This window comes from Lampris incognitus, chromosome 15, assembly GCF_029633865.1.
Source record: "Lampris incognitus isolate fLamInc1 chromosome 15, fLamInc1.hap2, whole genome shotgun sequence".
NCBI classification, from domain to species: Eukaryota; Metazoa; Chordata; class Actinopteri; order Lampriformes; family Lampridae; genus Lampris; species Lampris incognitus.
In genome coordinates, this window is record NC_079225.1 from 29573852 (window position 1) to 29595505 (window position 21654).

General features: G+C 46.4%; 1 protein-coding gene across 1 annotated transcript; it reads left to right on the forward strand.

Annotated features, from left to right (window-relative positions):
• Positions 1-454: 454 nt before the first annotated feature.
• Positions 455-15073, forward strand: lrfn5b (leucine rich repeat and fibronectin type III domain containing 5b). The gene is made up of 6 exons (XM_056294726.1): positions 455-545; positions 8727-9643; positions 11084-11258; positions 11545-11878; positions 12815-13115; positions 14378-15073. Exons 2-6 carry the CDS (start codon positions 8753-8755, stop codon positions 15071-15073), a joined length of 2397 nt encoding a protein of 798 aa, XP_056150701.1. The 5' UTR covers positions 455-545; positions 8727-8752.
• The last annotated feature ends 6581 nt before the right edge of the window (positions 15074-21654 follow it).

Below are 21654 nucleotides of genomic sequence, written 5' to 3' on the forward strand. Positions count from 1 at the left end.
AGCCAACCAGTCAGTCAGCGGTCCAGAGAGCCGCTAGGCTCCACAAAGGCGTTTTCTCTTGTAAAGGCAGACGCGGGCGAATGCGCAGTAGAGGCGATCCAGCGCAGCTGCAGCCTCGCAGCGCTGTCGACGGGACCCGCGCGGCTTGTTTGGTGGATAGGCGGCAGCATCCCATAATATTCCTCCGCGAGATTTCACCGGTGGAAGGAACTGTAAGCGATTTTTTCCCCCAAATTTTTTTTTCAATTTGTGTGTATGTGTATGTGTGTGAGTGTGTGTGTGTGTGTGTGTGTGTGTGTGTGTGTGTGTGTGTGGAGGGGGGGGTGGGGGGCGGCATGGATTTCTTGAAGGGCATCAGTGGTTTTGAAGGCCGATACGAGCTGTTATAGGAGCCCGCGCGCGCGTTTTCGGGACACCCGAATCGTCTCAGAGGCGCTATCGGGTCTTATTCTGCCACCAGGCTCTCTAGCCCGACACCCCGAAGAGGGAGGAAATAAGATCCGAATCGCCCGCCGCTCAGACTGGATTGATGTTCCGCCTGCAAGGTAGATTTACGGTTTGTTTGTTTGTTTGTTTGTTTGTTTGTTTGTTTCAGTCTACCTATTAGGTTTTGACATGTTGTGAATTATAAACCTCTGGATTCGTGTGACTGCACGGGACTGTCTTTCAACACGCGCAATAACGGGCCATGCTGTGACTCGGACTCGGAGCAGTTCTCTCTCAGGACCCATCCGGATGTGGCTTTCAGATTTTTGCCATTATATGACAGAGGCTATAAGGCACGCACCCAGGACCTGTACCGCAAGGTCACAAAAAAACCCCAATTGCTAAGGAACGTGGTCAGAAAGCAGTTTTATTTCTAGTGTGTGTGTGTGTGTGTGTGCACGCGCGCGCGCGTGTTCTCTACAGGTGAAATTGAGAATCACACATTGTGAGCCGAATAGATTTGGGGTGAAGCGCTGCACGGAGATAACATTGATTCCAGATGTGCGCTGTTTTCGTGTTTTGGTCGTGTTTTCATCTGGTCAAATGGACCGGTCACATCAGGTGGGTGTGATGAGGTGTGCCCCGTTTTAACCGCGACTGACACGTCAGTCCTTCACTTCGCCAGTAATGCAAAGTCAAAAATGAGCTTAACCAACAAAATTATCGAATAAGTGGCGAATAATATACCGTGTCAAGTGATATGCTGCAGACCAGTGAGAATATTGTGCAGGTGATTTATAAACGATGGCGTATAATGATCCGGTTTTATGCCGGGTCTTAGTTATCATATATATATATATATGTGTGTATATATATGTGTATATATATATATATGTGTGTGTATATATATGTGTATATGTATGTGTATATATGTATGTATATATATGTATGTATATATATGTATGTATGTATATATGTATGTATATATGTATATATGTATATATATGTATATGTATGTATGTACACTACCGTTCAAAAGTTTGGGATCACCCAAACAATTCTGTGTTTTCCATGAAAAGTCACACTTATTCACCACCATATGTTGTGAAATGAATAGAAAATAGAGTCAAGACATTGACAAGGTTAGAAATAATGATTTGTATTTGAAATAAGATTTTTTTACATCAAACTTTGCTTTCGTCAAAGAATCCTCCATTTGCAGCAATTACAGCATTGCAGACCTTTGGCATTCTAGCTGTTAATTTGTTGAGGTAATCTGGAGAAATTGCACCCCACGCTTCCAGAAGCAGCTCCCACAAGTTGGATTGGTTGGATGGGCACTTCTTGCGTACCATACGGTCAAGCTGCTCCCACAACAGCTCAATGGGGTTCAGATCTGGTGACTGCGCTGGCCACTCCATTACCGATAGAATACCAGCTGCCTGCTTCTGCTCTAAATAGTTCTTGCACAATTTGGAGGTGTGTTTAGGGTCATTGTCCTGTTGTAGGATGAAATTGGCTCCAATCAAGCGCTGTCCACTGGGTATGGCATGGCGTTGCAAAATGGAGTGATAGCCTTCCTTATTCAGAATCCCTTTTACCCTGTACAAATCTCCCACCTTACCAGCACCAAAGCAACCCCAGACCATCACATTACCTCCACCATGCTTAACAGATGGCGTCAGGCATTCTTCCAGCATCTTTTCATTTGTTCTGCGTCTCACAAACGTTCTTCTTTGTGATCCAAACACCTCAAACTTGGATTCATCCGTCCACAACACTTTTTTCCAGTCTTCCTCTGTCCAATGTCTGTGTTCTTTTGCCCATCTTAATCTTTTTCTTTTATTGGTCAGTCTCAGATATGGCTTTTTCTTTGCCACTCTGCCCTGAAGCCCAGAATCCCGCAGCCGCCTCTTCACTGTAGATGTTGACACTGGTGTTTTGCAGGTACTATTTAATGAAGATGCCAGTTGGGGACCTGTGAGGCGTCTGTTTCTCAAACTAGAGACTCTAATGTACTTATCTTCTTGCTCAGTTGTGCAACGCGGCCTCCCACTTCTTTTTCTACTCTGGTTAGAGCCTGTTTGTGCTGTCCTCTGAAGGGAGTAGTACACACCGGTGTAGGAAATCTTCAATTTCTTAGCAATTTCTCGCATGGAATAGCCTTCATTTCTAAGAACAAGAATAGACTGTCGAGTTTCAGATGAAAGTTCTCTTTTTCTGGCCATTTTGAGCGTTTAATTGACCCCACAAATGTGATGCTCCAGAAACTCAATCTGCTCAAAGGAAGGTCAGTTTTGTAGCTTCTGTAACGAGCTAAACTGTTTTCAGATGTGTGAACATGATTGCACAAGGGTTTCCTAATCATCAATTAGCCTTCTGAGCCAATGAGCAAACACATTGTACCATTAGAACACTGGAGTGATAGTTGCTTGAAATGGGCCTCTATACACCTATGTAGATATTGCACCAAAAACCAGACATTTGCAGCTAGAATAGTCATTTACCACATTAGCAATGTATAGAGTGTATTTCTTTAAAGTTAAGACTAGTTTAAAGTTATCTTCATTGAAAAGTACAGTGCTTTTCCTTCAAAAATATGGACATTTCAATGTGATCCCAAACTTTTGAACGGTAGTGTATGTATATATATATATATATATATACACATACATACATACATACATACATACATACATACATACATACATACATATAATGCACGAGTGCCCAAGGCACCATTGTAACTGCTACACCACTGAAACCAGGCCCACGCCTCGATTTGCTGTTACTGCTGTGTTAATGCACTCAATGATTTAGCCTGTCTTTACCAATATAACAGGAGTGATATGTGGTTTTGCTACACTGGGTTTGTGTGGCTCTTGGCCGCACAGAGCACACTGACCCAAATTTTGCTTCAAGCAAGAGGTTTTTCTTTTCATGCAGACCTTTTTTCACTAAGGTTTCAAATATATTAAAAAAAGAAATCCAATAAGAAAACGCACACAAACAGATGTGTGCACGCATGCATGCATGCACGCACGCACGCACGCATGCACACATACACACACACACACACACCGATGCACGCATGATCACAAACTTTCGTGCACACACAAGCACGTATACGCAGACACACTTAGCCCAGATGCGGTGTTTGTAGTCCATAAGAGCAGCCTTTTTTGATTACACAACACATTAAGGAGAGAGAAGATTATACATTATTTAGCTATTGTGTTGCTGAGTGAGGAGGAACACAGACATCCTCAAGAGTGCAGTGGCATAAGGAGGAGTAAGAGAAAGGGGTGTGATGATCAATTTCCATTCTTGCCCCATGTTCAGAAAGCAATTAAGTAGAAAATCACGTGCAGAAATAAAACTGTGTGAAGACAAAACACCTTTGGGGTCAGCTTCCAAAGACTTTTTGCCCCTTTTTTAGGTGGTCTTTGCTAAACGTGTTCCTCAGCTAGCTAAAACCTGCAAGTTCTGAAACTCTTGTTACAGAACACGGCCTGTGACCGGGACAGAGAGGGATTTTGCGTTTTCACACTTGCTGAGCATGAGGTGAAGACGTTGCACTGAAATGAGATCGCCAGCAACGACCAGACTGTAAGATTTATTTGCACTTGACCCAAGTGATGTTGACGGGCCATGTTGAGGCGCTGCCTGAGATGATTCTGCATTCTCTCATTCGGAAGGACACTCTCGGGTTAAACTCCTTCCACATTGTGGGCCCTGTGCAACTTAACAAGTGTTTAAATCTGAAAATCAATGCACATTTGAATGTGGTTGTCTTAGTCTCTTGCTCAATATAATACAGGACTGCCTAAAATATGAATTGTTTTTTTTTTGTTTTTTTTTTACAGCGTTGGACTGACTAATAAGGGCCAACTCTAGTCACGGTAGACCCAGCCTGTTAGATACCTCCGTATTTCTCTGTTATTGGATGCGGGAAAACACTTGGAGCTACAAGGGGGAGTTGTAAAATGCTGATGAACAGCACTTCTATTGATGCAGTAGGGTCTGCTTAGTATGCTATCCCCTGACTCACGCATGCACACGCACACACACACACGCACACACATGCAGACATGCACGCACACACGCATGCATGCATACCTAGAGATGCACACACATACATGCACGCAGGCAGACACCACACACAAACGCGCGCACACATACACACTTGTCTGACTGAACAGAAAAATAAATTAAACTACGTCAGAGGTCCCATCTGGCCATTGCTCTTTTTTATTTATGTGCGAGACTAGAGGCATGGTAATGATCCAGTCACTCCAAACACTGAATTCAATACAGAATTAGCCGAGTATACAATCTCTCTTCTTTTTGTCATTGGTGCAGAGTTATAGGGTTGTCATGAAAAGGGGGAATGAGAATGTGCATGCTTCTAGCCGTTACCGCCATCATTACCCAGCCCTGAATTGTTAAAGAGAAACCAAACCCTAGCCAATTTTAGCGAGTTTGTTGACATCCACAGGTTAAAAACCATCTAACGGGTAAAAACATGCCAGACTGGTCTTGGTACTTTGTGATGTAAGCGTAGCAGGATGAACACAACTCCAGCTAATAACATTAATAATAAGACTGTTTGATAGGTGTGCCAGCACATCTATCAGCATTGACACAAAGACAAAGCACTAACAACTGTCAGTGCTGGTTCTTTGGCACACAAACATCGAACAGAGCTATTATTCATTTTATTATCTGCAGCTGTGTTTATCCTGCTATGCTAACATCACAGAGTACCAAGACTGGCCTGGCATCTTTTACCTTTACATGGTTTTAACCTGTAGATCTCAGAAAACCCACTGAAATTGGCAAGGGTTTAGCTACTCTTCAAGGCATTCCTTCCAAGACAGCAGCAACTGTTGTAAATATTATTAGATGTTCTGAAAATGAGACGCTGATTACATCTCACCCCAATCTGACGTGTTTCCAGTTGCCATGGTATCAAGGCTGTCACCTAAGAGCTATCGTGTGCTAACATTGGCAGAGAATTTGGCAGATTCTGTCAGGAATGGGAGTCACAACACATACTCACAACGACAAACACAGATGTGCTGGTCAGATGAGTGTTACAGCACCGAATGTTTGGTCAGGATGTTTGGACAAAGGGTAGAAAAGTTTTTTATCAAACGCAACGAAAATGTCCACTAACTCATTCAATCCACCTGATCCACTTCAGCACATGCACCAGACCCATTTGATGTCATAAAATGAGCAGATTGAGTATCCATCTCACCATTTTGTCAATGCTCTTTTGCAATTATGCGCCGCGGCATCGGTTCGCCACCTCGACACGACAAAGCTCAGTTTTGGAAATAGCAGACATCCAGCTGTTTCCTCTGTGCAGCCCAGGTGAGACAGTGCCATGTGCTATTAGGCTGCTTTGTGTACAGGCATACCAAGCCAGCCACATCTCATTAAATTCCTCTCACGGGGCTGCTCTCCCCCTTATTCCCTTCCCAAACATGGATTGCAGAGGCTTTCTCACATGAGCCCCAGCATAAGTTAGACCATCTGAAAACATATCCCCCATGACCTCACTGGCCGATTGGCATGCAGCATGCTGCATAAGGCTTTTCTTGGCGAATGCTGCCCCAGGGAGAGCAAAGATATCCTCTCCTACAGTTTGCTGCTACTGCGCATGAATGTCTGTCTCCATAGCTGGGGGTTGTTTTGTAGCGAGCTACCTCTATTAGGCACTATTCCACCCACTGGTGTGCATGTGTGGGTGTGTGCTGTCAGTCTGTTCTCTGAGGGAGAGAAGGAGTATTCCACGGTAGTAAAGGAACAACTGACTGGCTAAGAGATGGCTCACCATTGACGCATCAGTTGATTACCTGTTTCCTTGTTCATGTGTAGCCGCCCATGTCAAGTCAGTAAAACGAACAACCCAACCTGTAGGGATAATCATTTTTTTCCGAGGGAGTGACATTTAGGGATGAAGTGTGTGATTGATGAATTCCTAGATTGATTATCTACTTATTTGTTCATGTACTTTATGAGTGTGACCCATTATGCAAATTGCAGTGGAGCACCCCATAATTAAATGCAAATTAGGGAGACAGCCACAGATATTTCCTGCCGTGTCTCAGCGGTGAGGGGCTGTCCTTTTGTCCTCACAAAACGAATTTCGCAGGGATTACCGCTGCAACCATTCTCTTCACGTTTGGCTGAGTTTTCACCGGTGAAAAAAGCCCCGTCTCCACCGAGTGAATCAATATCACGTCTTGAGCGCCATTCGAGTCGGGAAGTAGCAGGTCCTCTCCGCCTCATTGCACATCCAGAGGCCGTGCCATTCAGAACAGAGCAGAGGGTGTTGGCAGACATTCACACAAACGGCAACACACACACACACACACACACACACACACACACACACACACACACACTTGTCTCCTCTCTTTTCTCGTCTTCTCAATGAATACACACACAAGCAAGTGCAGGCAGACAAACAGACAAACACAAACACACACACACACACACACACACACACACACACACACACACACACACACACACACACACATATTCACTCCTCCACACCGACGCTTGCACAACAGCGCGCATAGCATTTTAGTGTTGCATGGCGCTCAAGTCTGCTGCCATCCTCAAGGAGTGTTATAACCTCCTATAACAATCACTCTACAGTTAATTTCTCACCAGCTTCCCATGGAGATCTCTCTGCTTCTCATGCCTCGAAGAAGAACCAGCAGCAGAGCCTAAACTGGCCACTTCTGTGGCTTGATAAAGGGGGTGAAGTTGTCTCTTGTAAAATGGGTCAGGAGAGAGACACTGATGCATCGCTGCTTAATCAGCAGCATTTCATGGAAATGTCAGACCCAGTGTACTCTCTCAAATGATATCAGACATTTTCCTTTCTATTATGAGCAATTTTAAGGTGACCTCCTTTCTCCTCCCTTGTCAAGCTGTTATACATTTTGTGCAGTTGTCGAAAGGCGACTTTTGCCGGGATGCGGCCAAGCTTTGCTCTCCTTTAACATTAAAAGCATGTCTCCACATGGCACCTTGTCACTCACACGCTGTCTGAGATGTTCTGTCACTCTCTGACGTTCCCCTCATATTCTGACTGTCAGGGTTATTATTATTCTCGGAGTTCTGTGTCACAGCTTTGGTGCAGCAGAGGCTTTTGAAGCACAGTTACTCGGCTGGATGGTTCTTTGCTGAGACAAGATTTTTATGCATACTCCCCAAGACCCACCGTCGACTGTGGACACATTACCAGCAAACCACAGAGGCTATAATCATAAATCAGCCGTAGCGCTCTGTTTTTAAAGGTTAGCCCTTGTATTTCTGCCACAGTTGTGGGGTCATAGCTCTTGTTCTCTGTGCTTAATTGGATTGGTGTATCTTCCTGTGTGCAGTAATAGGACACCCCAGAGGGCTAAATATTGCGTGTCGAACAAAAAAGGCCAACAAATTTGGTAAAATAAATGAATTAAAAAATATAAAATACAGTCGGGGCTAATGTCGCACCAAATCTGCTGCACTGCATGACACACCTACAGAGTTGTGCTCTCGTCTACTCCAAGTTTCATGACATGCTATATCCCTGACAAGGTCCCGGGATTCATCAAATGGAGCCCACCTTATCCCCTCATCTCACTTGTGTCATAAGAAAGAGCAGCAGCAGAGAGAGCTGAGGGAAAATCAATAGCCAGGCATAGCATATCTTCACTGAAGCAGTGGGGCCAATCATCCCATCCCATTGGCGATATGATCCTGGGAGACACTGGTCTAATTCTGATGAGATACTGGACCGCCAGTCTACACTTTCATCCTTCTATACACAAACATAAAAGGACCGGCATTATCATATCAGAAAAAAACAAAGTAGGATCAGCGTTGCAGGGGCTAAAAAAAAATTACAACTGTTGCAAGAACCTAAAGATTATTACGGGTTTTATTATTCCCAGTTCCGCAGGCAAATAATTTCTTAAACGTCTAATTGAATGGCCTTTGTGGTTTGTTTAAGTAATGACTTGTTTAGCTCCCCGCCGAGATTAGATCCGCTGTAAATCTCTGCTTTGTGCTGTCAACGGTAATATTTCAAATCTTGCACAAAAGCTGACACGTTAGCTTCACAGAAGAGAATCCCTCGGTGCCATTTTAAGGAGGAATTTCTCAGTGCACATCTGATAGAGGTTACCAAAATTACAAAATAGACATAATTTGATTATCTGCTTCTCAAAAAAAAAATTTTTTTTTTGAAATAACAACCCTCTTTATCTTTTGTTTTCACTGTTCTTGTTTAGGGGTATCAACCTGACTGGAACACCAAATGGAGTCTCTCCTGGTTTATCTGATAGTCATTGGTATGGCTGTGAAGGCCCACAAAGTTCAGATCTGCCCCAAACGCTGTGTCTGTCAGATGCTCAATCCCAACCTGGCAACTCTATGCGACAAAAAGGGGCTCCTGTTTGTGCCGCCAAACATAGACAGGCACACGGTTGAGATGCGCCTTGGCGATAACTTTGTAACTGGCATTAAACGTAAAGACTTTGCTAATATGACCAAACTGGTGGACCTGACCCTGTCTCGAAACACTATCGGCTCCATCGCCCCCCATGCCTTCAAAGACCTGGAAAACCTACGTGCCCTTCACCTGGATAGCAATCGGTTAACCCGGATCACCAATGACACCTTCAGCGGCATGTCCAAGCTGCACCATCTCATCCTCAATAACAACCAGTTGACCCACATTCACATTGGGGCCTTCAATGACCTGACGGCCCTGGAGGAGCTGGACCTGTCCTACAACAACTTGGAAAGTGCCCCGTGGGTAGCTATTCAGAGGATGTCTAACCTCCACACTCTAAACCTGGATCACAACATGCTCAGTTACATCCCTGAGGGCACCTTCTCCGGCCTGCAGAAGCTCAAGAGGCTGGATGTCACCTCCAACAAGCTCCAGAAGCTTCCACCTGACCCTGTCTTCCAGCGGGCGGGGGTCCTGGCCACATCAGGGATAATGGGCCCCTTGTCATTTGCACTGAGTTTTGGCGGGAACCCGCTCAGGTGTAACTGTGAGCTGCTGTGGCTGCGGAGGCTGAGGAGGGAGGATGATCTGGAGACCTGTGCTTCACCGCAACATCTGGCCGGACGCTACTTCTGGACAGTTTCAGAGGAAGAGTTCCTGTGTGAGCCCCCCCTTATTACCAGGCACTCCCAGGTATGGTTTCATTATTGAGACATGAGTCATTTGTTTTCCCTGTTGAAGTAAATCCCCCAAAATGGTTTTTGGCACTTTGTGAGACCATCACACAAAATGGTTTTTCAAATGGAGAATTTTTTCCTTATAAGTTCTTCCATTTTTCAGGTGTTTATGTGATAAAGCTTCTGGTGGGTTTATAATGGATTTTCTACAAAGTCTTTGTTAAACAGTGAGAGATTACCATGATTTAGCTCTTTGCTGAGGCATCCAAACAAAATTATGTGATCCCAAATTTGTATTAAATAATCATGGCTATATCATCTCATTTACATTCAGCAGACTATTTTCATTGCTGCAGTGAAAATTAATTTACATTGCGCATAGCTGCACTGCAAAAGTACCTTCAAACTTGATTAACTTGCCTTCCTAATCAGTACAATTGCTGCTATCATGATGATTATCAGTTTGTCATTATATAGTCAGATAAATGACTAAGGCCTTACAATGCAATATTTTGGAAATATTGAACATCAACAGTGACTTTGAGGGGAAATAATCATGGTTTTCACCATTGTCTCTCTATATGCTGTTGAGTTAACACTCCATCAGCAATCATAATACTGAGTAGTCTTCTTCCTGTCTCTGAAATGGGGCCAAAATTGTGTCTGCCGGTGACATCACTGACGGACAATACATGAATGTGAAAATTTACTTCGCGGGGCGTCTGGGTAGCGTAGCGGTCTATTCCATTGCCTAGCAACATAGGGATCGCTGGTTCGAATCCCCATGTTACCTCCAGCTTGGTTGGGCATCCTTACAGATACATTTGGCCGTGTCTGCATGTGGGAAGCCGGATGTGGGTATATATCCTGGTCGCTGCACTAGCGCCTCCTCTGGTCATTCAAGGCGCCTGTTCAGGGGGGAGGGGGAACTGGGGGGAATAGCGTGAGCCTCCCACGTGCTACGTCCCCCTGGTGAAACTCCTCACTGTCAGGTGAAAAGAAGCGGCTGGCGACTCCACATGTATCAGAGGAGGCGTGTGGTAGTCTGCAGCCCTCCCCGAATCGGCAGAGGGGGTGGAGCAGCGACTGGGACAGCTCGGAAGAGTGGGGTAATTGGCTGGGTACAACTGGGGAGAAATCCAAAAAAAAAAAATAGAATATATGTCGAAAATCGTGATTGTTTCCTTTAATCATAGTATCTTATACATCTACTGTATCACCTTCAACAACTGAGCCAGCGTCCTGCTTGATGCACTCTTGCCATCATATAATGTTGATGCAATTTTTTTAAAAATGTTAATGGAACATTTGGTCACCGTCATTCATGACAAACACTATACTTTGTTTTTTAATTTTTGGGTACAGTGCATTATCCAATCAGTGTAGCTGTCCAAAATATTTTCCTTCACATGAGCAGATCTCCTCTCACTAACCATCAGACTTTTCCCTCCCCCAGGAGTTGCGAGCACTGGAGGGTCAGAGAGTGACTCTCCGCTGCAAGGCCAGGGGGGACCCAGATCCCATCATCCACTGGATTGCTCCCGATGGACGCCTTATGTCCAACTCCTCCAGGGCTGTGGTCCACAGTGATGGAACGCTGGACATCCTCATCAGCACCGTCAAGGACTCTGGTTTGTTTACACCCACTGGCTGCACTTGGCTGTTGCTGACTGTGCAGAATAAGTTGTTTGTGTTTGACAATGGCCTGAAGAACTGAAACATTTATCTATGCAGAGTTAGAATTTGTCGGTCGGCACGCTGATTAATGGGTGTGTGTGGATGTGTGTGTCTTATTCTGTGATTTATAATCCTTTATAATCTCCCTTGCCAGGATATATTATCCCTTATTATGTGCAAATATGATACTTACTGTACATCTATCAGGGAGAGTGATGATGTCCTTGATCTCTGCTGCAGGTTCCTTCACCTGTGTGGCATCCAACCCTGCTGGCGAGGCCCAGCAGACAATGGAGCTGGTCATTGCTAAACTTCCCCATATCACCAACAACACTGTCGTAGAACAGGAGCCTGACCCTGGATCATCAGATATCGCCACTGGGACCAAGACTGGAGAGGAGGCAGGAGGGGTGCCTCTGGGGAACGCAAAGACGAGCCAGGAGAAAAAAGTGGTAATTGCTGAAGCTACCTCCACCTCGGCCCTGATCAAGTTCAACTTCCAGAGGAGCATTCCTGGAATCCGCATGTTTCAGATCCAATACAATGGCACCTACGACGATTCATTGGTGTATAGGTAGGTGAATCATACTTGGTTTGAAACGAGGCTTAACACCATGCCACAGCTGCAGTGTCACATTCACAGCAAAGCTTTTCACTCTAAAAATGTTGGCTGATGAGCAGAAATTGAATCTAAATTGTTATATGCCAACTTTGTCTAAAGGCTGCTGAAAAGTATATGATGAAAATTTAAAAAAAAAAAACCACGTCTCACATTTCACCTTTAAAGTCTGTTTCCAATGACTAAATCCTTCTGGGAAAAAGAGAACAGTTAATCTTCACAAAATCTGGGCCAGGCTGTCAACATGATTATTCATAATGTCTATTTACACTACCAGGAAGCCAGACTAATGCGCAACAACACACCTTAGTCTGTGAGTTACAATCTCCCTTGCCAGAATGTATCATTCACTATGTGCAAAACCTCGATAATGCATAATCAACAAAATCAAAACAGAACGTCAATACTAAGCTGCTGACTGCATAGGTAGATAAAAGAGAAGTCGGCCTGTCTTTTACAAAACGCATTAGCAGTTTTGCGCAGGCCCATCTGACGAATGGGCATACGCAGCACTCTTTCATCTCTCACCTCTCTCACTCCATATTTAGTGTGTATTGTGGTGATATGATAAGATCGGCGTACAGATGCTTTCATCCAAGCAGCAACACACGGAACGACGGCCCTCGGTCTGGACCGGTGAATGCAGGAGGCACATTAGGGAATCAAGCCTATAATTCTGACGTGAACAAACAGAGGCCCTCTTTTTATCAGTAATGACATTGGAGCGAAATAAAATCAAATGTCAGCGGGCACATCTTAAACAGCCACCTGAGAGACAGGTGATTGTCATGTCATTTCATCCTTCCAAACAAACGCGCTGGATAATCTGATTTGCTGCCATCTCCTGTCAATTAACCCTGTATTGCGATCCATGCTGACTTTGTTTTGCAGGATGATACCCCCGACCAGTAAGCACATCCTGGTGAACAACCTGGCGGCTGGTATGCAGTATGACCTGTGCGTGCTGGCCATCTACGATGACCAGGTGACTGCCCTCACTGCCACCAGGGTGGTGGGCTGCGTCCACTTCACCACCGAACCGCAGTACCTGCGCTGCCACTTCATGCAGTCCCAGTTTCTTGGTGGCACTATTGTGGTCATTATTGGAGGCATCATTGTGGCCTCAGTGCTCGCCTTCATCATTTTCCTCATAGTGCGATACCGGGTTTGCAACCAAGGAGATGTAGATAAGGTCAGTTTTGTGTGATTCAGTCTATTTTGACGTCCCTTTTTCTGTTCTCTGTTGTGGATGAGCCAAAGGTCACCGTCATGTCTTTAAATGGTGCAAAACGCTGCAGCAAGGTTTTTAAATAGTGCAAAGAAATACTATCACATAATTCCCAGTGGATACCTCTTAACTTTAGCATTGATTTCAAACGTGGTTAAACATGACACCCACTTACATTTCTGACCTTATTTTGTTTTGTTTGTTTGTTTGGATTTTCCCCCTTTTTCTCCCCAATTGTACTTGGCCAATTACTCCACTCTTCCGAACCATCCCGGTCGCTGCTCCACCCCCTCTACTGATCCGGGGAGGGCTGCAGACTACCACATGCCTCCTCCGATACATGTGGAGTCGCCAGCCGCTTCTTTTCACCTGACAGTGAGGAGTTTCGCCAGGGGGACATAGTGCGTGGGAGGATCACGCTATTCCCTTCAGTCCCCCCTCTCCCCCGAACAGGTGCCCCGACTGACCAGAGGAGGTGCTAGTGCAACGACCAGGACACATACCCACATCCGGCTTCCCACCCACAGACACAACCAATTGTGTCTGTAGGGATACCCAACCAAGCTGGAGGTAACACGGGGATTTGAACCAGTGATCCCCATGTTGGTAGGCAACAGAATAGACTGCCACACTACCCATATGCCCTCATTTCTGACCTTTTAACCCCTGGGCAGGTCCCCCCTAGCTGTCCTAAAGTCTCGGCTAAAAATAAAAGGGGACAAGGCGTTTGCGATTAGGGCCCCTAAATTTTAGAATGACCTGTCCAAGGAGATAAGGATCGAAAAGGGAGTTCCATCTCTTAAAAAAGCTCCTTAAGATCTACCTTCACAGACTGGCTTTTATCTAGTAGCTCCTATAACCGTTGCTCTGTTTTTCTTTAATGTTTATTTTGTCCACATAAATTTAGTCCAATTACGTTTCATTTTTTTATGGGTGTACACAGTGTATTGTTTTCAACTTAATTTGCTCCATTTAATCTGTCTACTTACCTTTATTTATTGTGAGTAAGTTTTATTCCATCATCTTTTATTACTCACTTTTATGTCTTGTTAAAATTTTATTGTGCTTGTTTGTGAAGCACTTTGCAAACCATGTTTTCAGAAGGTGCAATAAAAATTAAATTATTTCAAACATCATTATTATTGATGGTGCATTGCCGGGTCTCCCCGTCGCCCTCTGATCCCATATCTCTTTCTTGTATCTCCCTCCATATCACTTTGTGGCAGGCGCTGGAGATGGGGGACCTTCGGTCTCTGAGCAGCGATGGGCAGCCGCAGGGCTGTGGGCTCCCCAAGTCCCTATCCAAACAAGTCCTGCGACCGGAAAAGAATGACAAGGACTGCCTTAAAGCTGCCCCGCCACATCCCGAACCAGGCAGACAGCGACTCTCGGTCGTGGTGGCCACCACCAAGCCCTCCATCCCCGACTGCACCGTCTCTACCTCCTCTGTCAGCCACAGCTGGCACCCGGCCTCTCCGGGGACTCTGAGGCCCAAACACTCCACCGTGCCGTCCAAGTCCTCCGAGACCTGCCGAGCTGAAGCTCAGGCAGACGTCGAGTTAGACAACATGAACCGGAATAACTCTTCCGACATCACAATGGCCACCACTGTTGCAGTGGCTGTACCTAACCAGCCCGTCATGTGGACTGCTGTTCCCCGGGTTACGACAACCCAACCAGGCCCCCACCATTACATGACTGTGCCTGCAAGGGGCGTGAGAGTGAACCGCCGGCACTCCCTGAATGTAGACTCTTATAAGGAGCGCTGCTATGTGGCCTACCCGAAACCTGCGGGAAGTTTGCGCTCCAAAAGGAGCCTGTCGATGAGTGGAGAGCTGCCGCAGCTTGAGAGCACAACGAACATTCGCAGGGCCAGGGACAAACGCTCCAGGTCTGAGTGGCTTCTGGAGAGCACTTTATGATTTGGAGTTTATCACCTAGGTTCTCTCGTTTTCTTGGACCGGATTTGTGGCCCATTCAGTGGCAAGCACAGATTTTATGCCTTGTTTTGAGCTATTGGGCTCTCTGTCGAGGGACCTGTATGTTTCTCTCATATATCTGGGGGGGCAAGGCAGGCGTACAGGGTTTATGGGCAAATGTTTCACATTTGTTTTCTACCGTATATCCTATCAGAGTCTTCTTTATAGTGACTTTGGATGGAACCATGTCGAAAGGCACAACAATGTATAGAGCATCATATGTACAAAAAAAAAAGTTAAGTTGTGTGACATATAATTCAAGACACTCATGAGTGTTCATGTGATATTGAATGCAGTAACCTTGTTGGACATATTATACCAATGGGAGAGAGGGGGAAAGGGCAGGGGTCTGGGGTTATTGTACTTGCTCTCTCGTCGCCTGTTACTTAAAACGACACCCTCTCTGTAGACTGTGGCTACGACTCTTGTCTCCGGCTCCACTGACAGATGGTAACGTGTCTTAATTATCTCGGCGGAGAGTTGGGAGAGATTACGAATGTGCTGCACATCCCCCGGAGGTGTTGAAACAGAGTGTAGAAGATAGACCCCAATCTTTTCATCGTGTGGAGAAAAAAAAAATAAACCAGACAGTGCAATGCGGCACTCGTGGTACAGGTCGACTCAGCCTAATACTGCCCTTTGGTTTGAATCGCTCCATTTTTATCATACAATTTACACAAAGACTCAATTGATGGGACTCCCTGTCATGACTGATCGGAATGACGGATGAACCAGTACCACATGGCGTAACAGGCAAAGGGAGCGGGTTCGATAATACCCCGAGAGCTGAACCCAGACAAAAGGGGACATCGTTCATTTTCATATTTTTTCACCGCTATAACAGCACCACGTCACATCAGTGACGGCCATTGTAAATTATCTTGTCGATGTTAGAGAAAACGGTAATCACAGTATAGGAGGACGATCAGCTCTTGATTTCGCTGTTGTTTCTGTTTGATGTTTACAAGTATAAATAAACCAGTGGTGAAAGGGACATACTCATGGTTTTGTTTTTTTTTTAAAAGCGAGGCAGCAATAAGGCTTCGGCCTCACATCGTCTCAGAGTTTAATTCACTCCCTGCCTGCTTTTGGGGGTTTGCCAGCTGCCCCCCAACCTTTCCCCGAGTCCCACCCCGGGAACATCAATTGCGGAGTACAGACCGCTGCACCGCACCGCAGCATACTCTTGTGTTTATTTCAAGGTAAAAAAAAATCTTATCGGAGCGAACACAACCAAAAAAAAAAGCCCCTTACTTCGGCAAGCTGTGCCAGCCGAAGCTGTAATGGGGTGGTTGTGGTGGTGGTGGTGGTGGGGGGGGTCCAGTAATCTTAAAGCAGTATAATCCTTCTGACAGATCTCTCTCCTGAGACCCCGCGTGTTTGTTCAAAGGCAAGAGGGAAGTGGATGATGCTGTATAGACATATCCCCCCCCCCCCATACACACACGCATGCCTGTCAAGCACTGCCTGTGCCCTCAGACTCTGTCTGCACTGGGGACAACGGGCTCTGCAGAGGCCTGCAGCAGGAGAGCTTCCTGCAGCAGGAGAGCTTCTTGCAGCAGGAGCGCTTGCTTCCTGCAGCAGGAGAGCTTCAACTCACCAGTCGTCGCGTGTCGAAAACTGTGCACAGCAAATCCGTAATTACGGGAGTGCCTCGGCTACAGGAGAGGCTGGACAGGATCTCCATCGTCTGCTGGAAAAGTGACCTCTGATTAGTCCTGTGTGTCTGTGGTTGCATGCCGCCAGATTTAAAAAAAAATCCTTGCACGCCTCTTGCTGGACTCAATGTGGAACTCAAGGGATGCGGCACATTGAGCCCAGATCCTGTCTTAGACAGGGGAATACTTGTCAAGATGAGTTCCACATATGTCAGACATTAATTAATTACTGCCACCCCAAACAGCCTGGGTCAGAGTGCTTTCGGTTGTTATCTCTTGCTCATTACAGGTGATTAAAATGCTGAGGAGCTTGGCCTGGACCTTGGTTCAATCTCTGGTCGGTGCCAGAGGTGGATGTTAATAATAGATGTGTTTCTGGGGAACGAAAAGACAGGGGGGGAAAGGAGAAAGAGGAGGGAGGAGGAGGGGGGAAAAGAGAATAGAGGGAAGGTTTTTGAACAAACACGGAAAGGTTGGGTGGAGGATTGGGAGGCAGAGAGGCGGGGAGGAAGGAGGCTGAGGTGTAGAGAGAGGAGCGAGGCACGGGAAGAAAGGAGAAGGGTACAGAGAGCCACAGAAAAAGATGAGAGAGAAAGAAGGAGAAGCAGAAAGCTGAGAGCAAGAGAGAGACAGAGAGAGAGAGAGGGAGAGAGAGAGAGCGCAAAGCGGAGGAGAAAGAGAGTGCAGGAGACAGGAGAAAGAGCATCCTTTGTAAGCCAGCCATGCAGCCCCCAGCTCCTCAGTATTCAGTGCACTTCTACTAAAGGCTGAGGTGGAGGAGAAAGGGGGTTGTGATGGGGTGAAACGGGAACACAGAGCACAGCTGGAGGTCTGGCAATGAGGAGAGAGGCGTGGGCCCTCTGCCCAAAAGTGAACCAAATGCCCCCCCCCCCTCATACCCAACACGAACATAACCCCATCTCACACCTATACTCCCATTGCTCTCTCTCTCTCGCTCATACACCCCCTCCCCCCGCGAGCTCATCTCCTGTCAGTCTTTCTGGGTGGATCATTCTGAGCCCCTTCACTGAACTGTAAGACTCACGGCCCACACCTGAACAGTCTCCCGTCAAAAGTTAATCCCTCAACACCAACCAACCTGCTGCAGCCGAACTGGTCGATCACCCCTCAGCCAACGCTGACTTGACATGTCAGTGGGCCGGAGGAATTTCTCCAGAGGCGTTTTAATCAGCTTTTTCCTTTCTCCGTAAAAGCCTCGATGTTCTTTTGTTCAAATTCATTTTCTGCGGTTATTAGCGACGGACTGTTCTTTCTTCTGAACGTGTGCCAATCTGTTGCGGCAACACGGGGTCCCTTAATGGAGCACTTAAGCCAACTTAGTCACCGTTGTCTGTCACAACGATGCAGCTTAAAAATCCCATTTGGCCATTGATTCGCCCAGTTTGTGTTCAAATACCTTGTTTAAAGAGATCGCCGAGTCGCTCCCAGCAATGATATTAGGTGCACATTGGAGAAAGACTAACAGCAAACTTTAATTGAAGAAGATGGAGGTACTTCAACAAGTATGTCTGCACCTTTCGCCCTTCTTGCAGCTACTGAACGTTGTATTATCTCTGCACAGCGGGCGGCCTTCACCGCGGCTGAATGACACGTTGTTTCCCAATGGAGGAGTATTATCCTTTGGAGTAGATGCAGAAAGAGCCCGGGGCCAGATCGTGAATATGACCAAAGCTCTGATGACATCCCTCTCAGGGGCAGGACACAGATAGAGACGATGCATTGTAAAATATGCACCGGCGGTTTCAAAGACTATGCATTATTGAGAAGTGTAAATGGGCCCAGGATGAGCATGGCTCATTTTATAGCGAACGGGAGCGCTGATTCTGGGCAAAACATGCACAAGTCTGGGCATGGGGAGAGATAATTGAAATGGTCAAACCAAAACTAAAAGACTCCCTTTGTTTACTCAGTGGCAACTGTTATTGTCCACTCAAAGCCACTGCGAGTTGATAGCTCGTGTTGGCGGGAGGGCAGCTGTGATGTTGATTGCAAATATACGTTGTAATGCGCCGCTCTCGCTTGACCTCCGTCGTGCCGTGACTCTGCGAGTTCAAGGGTTTGGAGAACGGAGCCAATTACTTTTAACGATTCCTGTTTTTTTGAGTCAACGTTTAGGTAGTAACTTTAATTACCAACAGGATGGGCGATTTTGTTTTTCCTCTCCCATGGAGAGGGGGGATGAGTAATTCAGGATTTGGCTGAGTAAGGGTGCTGACTGCTGACTGACTTGGGCTGTTTGACACACAGATCAACAAATTGACACAGCAGCAGACATTAGATTTGGTTTGACGGGAACCCAGATTATCTTTCCACCCCCCCAAGGGGTTCCCACGCTGGATGAACAGATGCTCCCTCCTCTTCCTCGCCTGCCGCCACCTTCTCTCTTCCAGTTACATATGCTCCAGGGTGATGGATGCTGAAGAGGCTGGCTGCAGTTTACACCAGACATGCCAGGCACCATTAGGAACCATTTTCTGCCCATTTGGCTGATAGCTACAACCACTTACAGAGGTGATTTGCCCTCTTTCTCTGAGCTGAGTATCCCTGATGACGGATCCATGCATTGATTGCCAGTGTCGGAGACCCCTGTAAGAGCCCGGTGCAGCAAGCGAGCACGCCCGCCTGTCAGCTACAACTATCTATCAGCTCCTGGTGAAGGGGGATGGTTAAGCCTCTTTAAGAATCCCATTCACAGTAACTTACTAAGAGTGCTTATGATAATCTTGTTATCATTACAGGCTCCCGGAGGTTATGGACCACATTGTTTTGTTTTTTCTTTTCTCTCTCACTCTTCTGAGAGACACCCATGCACTGATCCCAACTATCACATCGTGCCATGTCTGTCTCAATATCATTCATGCCGACTTTTAACGTTTAATCATTTCTGTATTATAACATGCACAGACTACCGTGTGGCTTTAGGGCTGTCACACACAAGTTAATTCAGAGTTCATTGTTAGTCTGTCGACTAATGTTGCTTACTTAGGTTGTGAGGTTGAGGTATCAAACCCCGATGTCACATTTAACTTGGATTTCACACTAATTGTGCGTACATAAAACATACAAAACAGAATAATCAGTGCCATGGCCTCACTGCAATGGTTTGATCATCTGTCAGCCGTTGCGGTTGATGGGACGGTAGCACTGCGGGGGAAATTGGAAAATGTCAGGTAGCGCCTCATAAACAAGGCTTTAAAGATCCCTTTTCTTCTTCTTCTTCTTCTTCTTCTTCTTCTTCTTCTTCTTCTTCTTTGTTTTTGATCTGACTGTGACCGCGTTGGCGATGTAAAACCAGCTCCGAGGCGGATCACATGTCCGTGCAGCCTCTCGGGCAGTGATTTGAAATGGAGACGCAATAGCTGCTAGTTTGATGAGGCGCACACGTGGCACCTTCAGTGACCGCGCGGAGCGGCGAGGGACGTGATTAGGATCCTGAAATAACGCATTAATCAAATAATGGTTCTTTCTCAATGTAGGGATCGGATCGACTCCGTTGTCGAGTAAGAGACGGGGATAGATCGAGAGAGAGAGAGAGAGGGGGGGGGGCGAACACACGGAGGAGCCACAGAAGAGAGTCCGATGCGCTGGATTCGGTCACCCGACAAAACTGACCTCGACATTTAAACACTGCGAGACAGCTATCGACGTGTAAATGAATGTTACATGGCTGGAGACCCGCTCTGCCCGACAGGGTGGATGGAGGGTGGCGTCGGAATTGTGGAGGTATTTCAGCCTCTCTGTTACCTTGGCAACATCTGCCTGTGTGAAAATAGCATATCCGAGGGAAACGAGCGGGTTCATTGCAACAAAAAGAAAAAAAAGAAGAAAGAAAAAAGAAAAATAAACAATACGTGTCTAGAAAACTATCATTTGCTCTACTCAGTACACTGACGAAAGATAATTTCGTCGAGACACTGGTGGGATACGGCGTGGGCCGGCGTCACCACGGGTGGGTTTTAACCTCTGCAGGCACAGATGGACTTACAGTCATAAAAATTAAATGGTTTACACGGGGAGCAGCGCGCATGCGCCCGTGAGGCGGATGCGAAATGGGTCGAGCGCGGAAGGGGGGGGGGGCGACCATCATTATTAAGAAATGGGAAACAAATAACAAGCCGCGATTCTCTCGATTTTAGCCTTGATTAGAGGTTTCACAGCGGACTATCCAAGTGCTGGGCTGCTTGGTTTGGTGTAATAAACCTTTTGTGTCCTTGCCTCCAGCACCTCCCGCTCTCCAGGAGAGAAAAAAAGTCAGAGAGAGCGAGAGAGAGAGGGAGAGAGAGATGTAAATTTTGATGAAAGAAAAATCCCGGTTAAGATTATGGCTGAGGTCACACTCTGCTGCAGTAGCCCGAGACTTGGACGGAGGATGCCATCCAGTTTAGAGATGTAGCGCCGGATAAAAACAAGAGCTTGGGAGCCAAATTGAAATAAGCGTTTGAGAGAGCAGGTGTTGGGAGGCTTGACAGACTTCAGCTGCATAACAAGTAGTGCATTTACTCTCCCTTGCCTTTGTCAATCAACACAAGCAATCGCACGAATAAATGCTCCCTAGCCAAGAAAAAGCATGCCCCCCCCCAAGCGAAATCACGCCTGAGTTAAACACGCAAACGTACACGCACGGACACGCAGGCACGTATAGGCAAGTGTGTACTCATACGGAGTCGCTACTTTCTCTCTCTCTCACACACACACACACGCACGCACGCCCTCACACACGCACGCACACGCACACGCACACACACACACACACAGGGGCGAAGCGGAACAAGGTAGTACCCACGCCGGCCTCTGGTGAAGCCAGGTGTATCGAACTCTGAATTTCAAACATCAGCCTATGTCTGC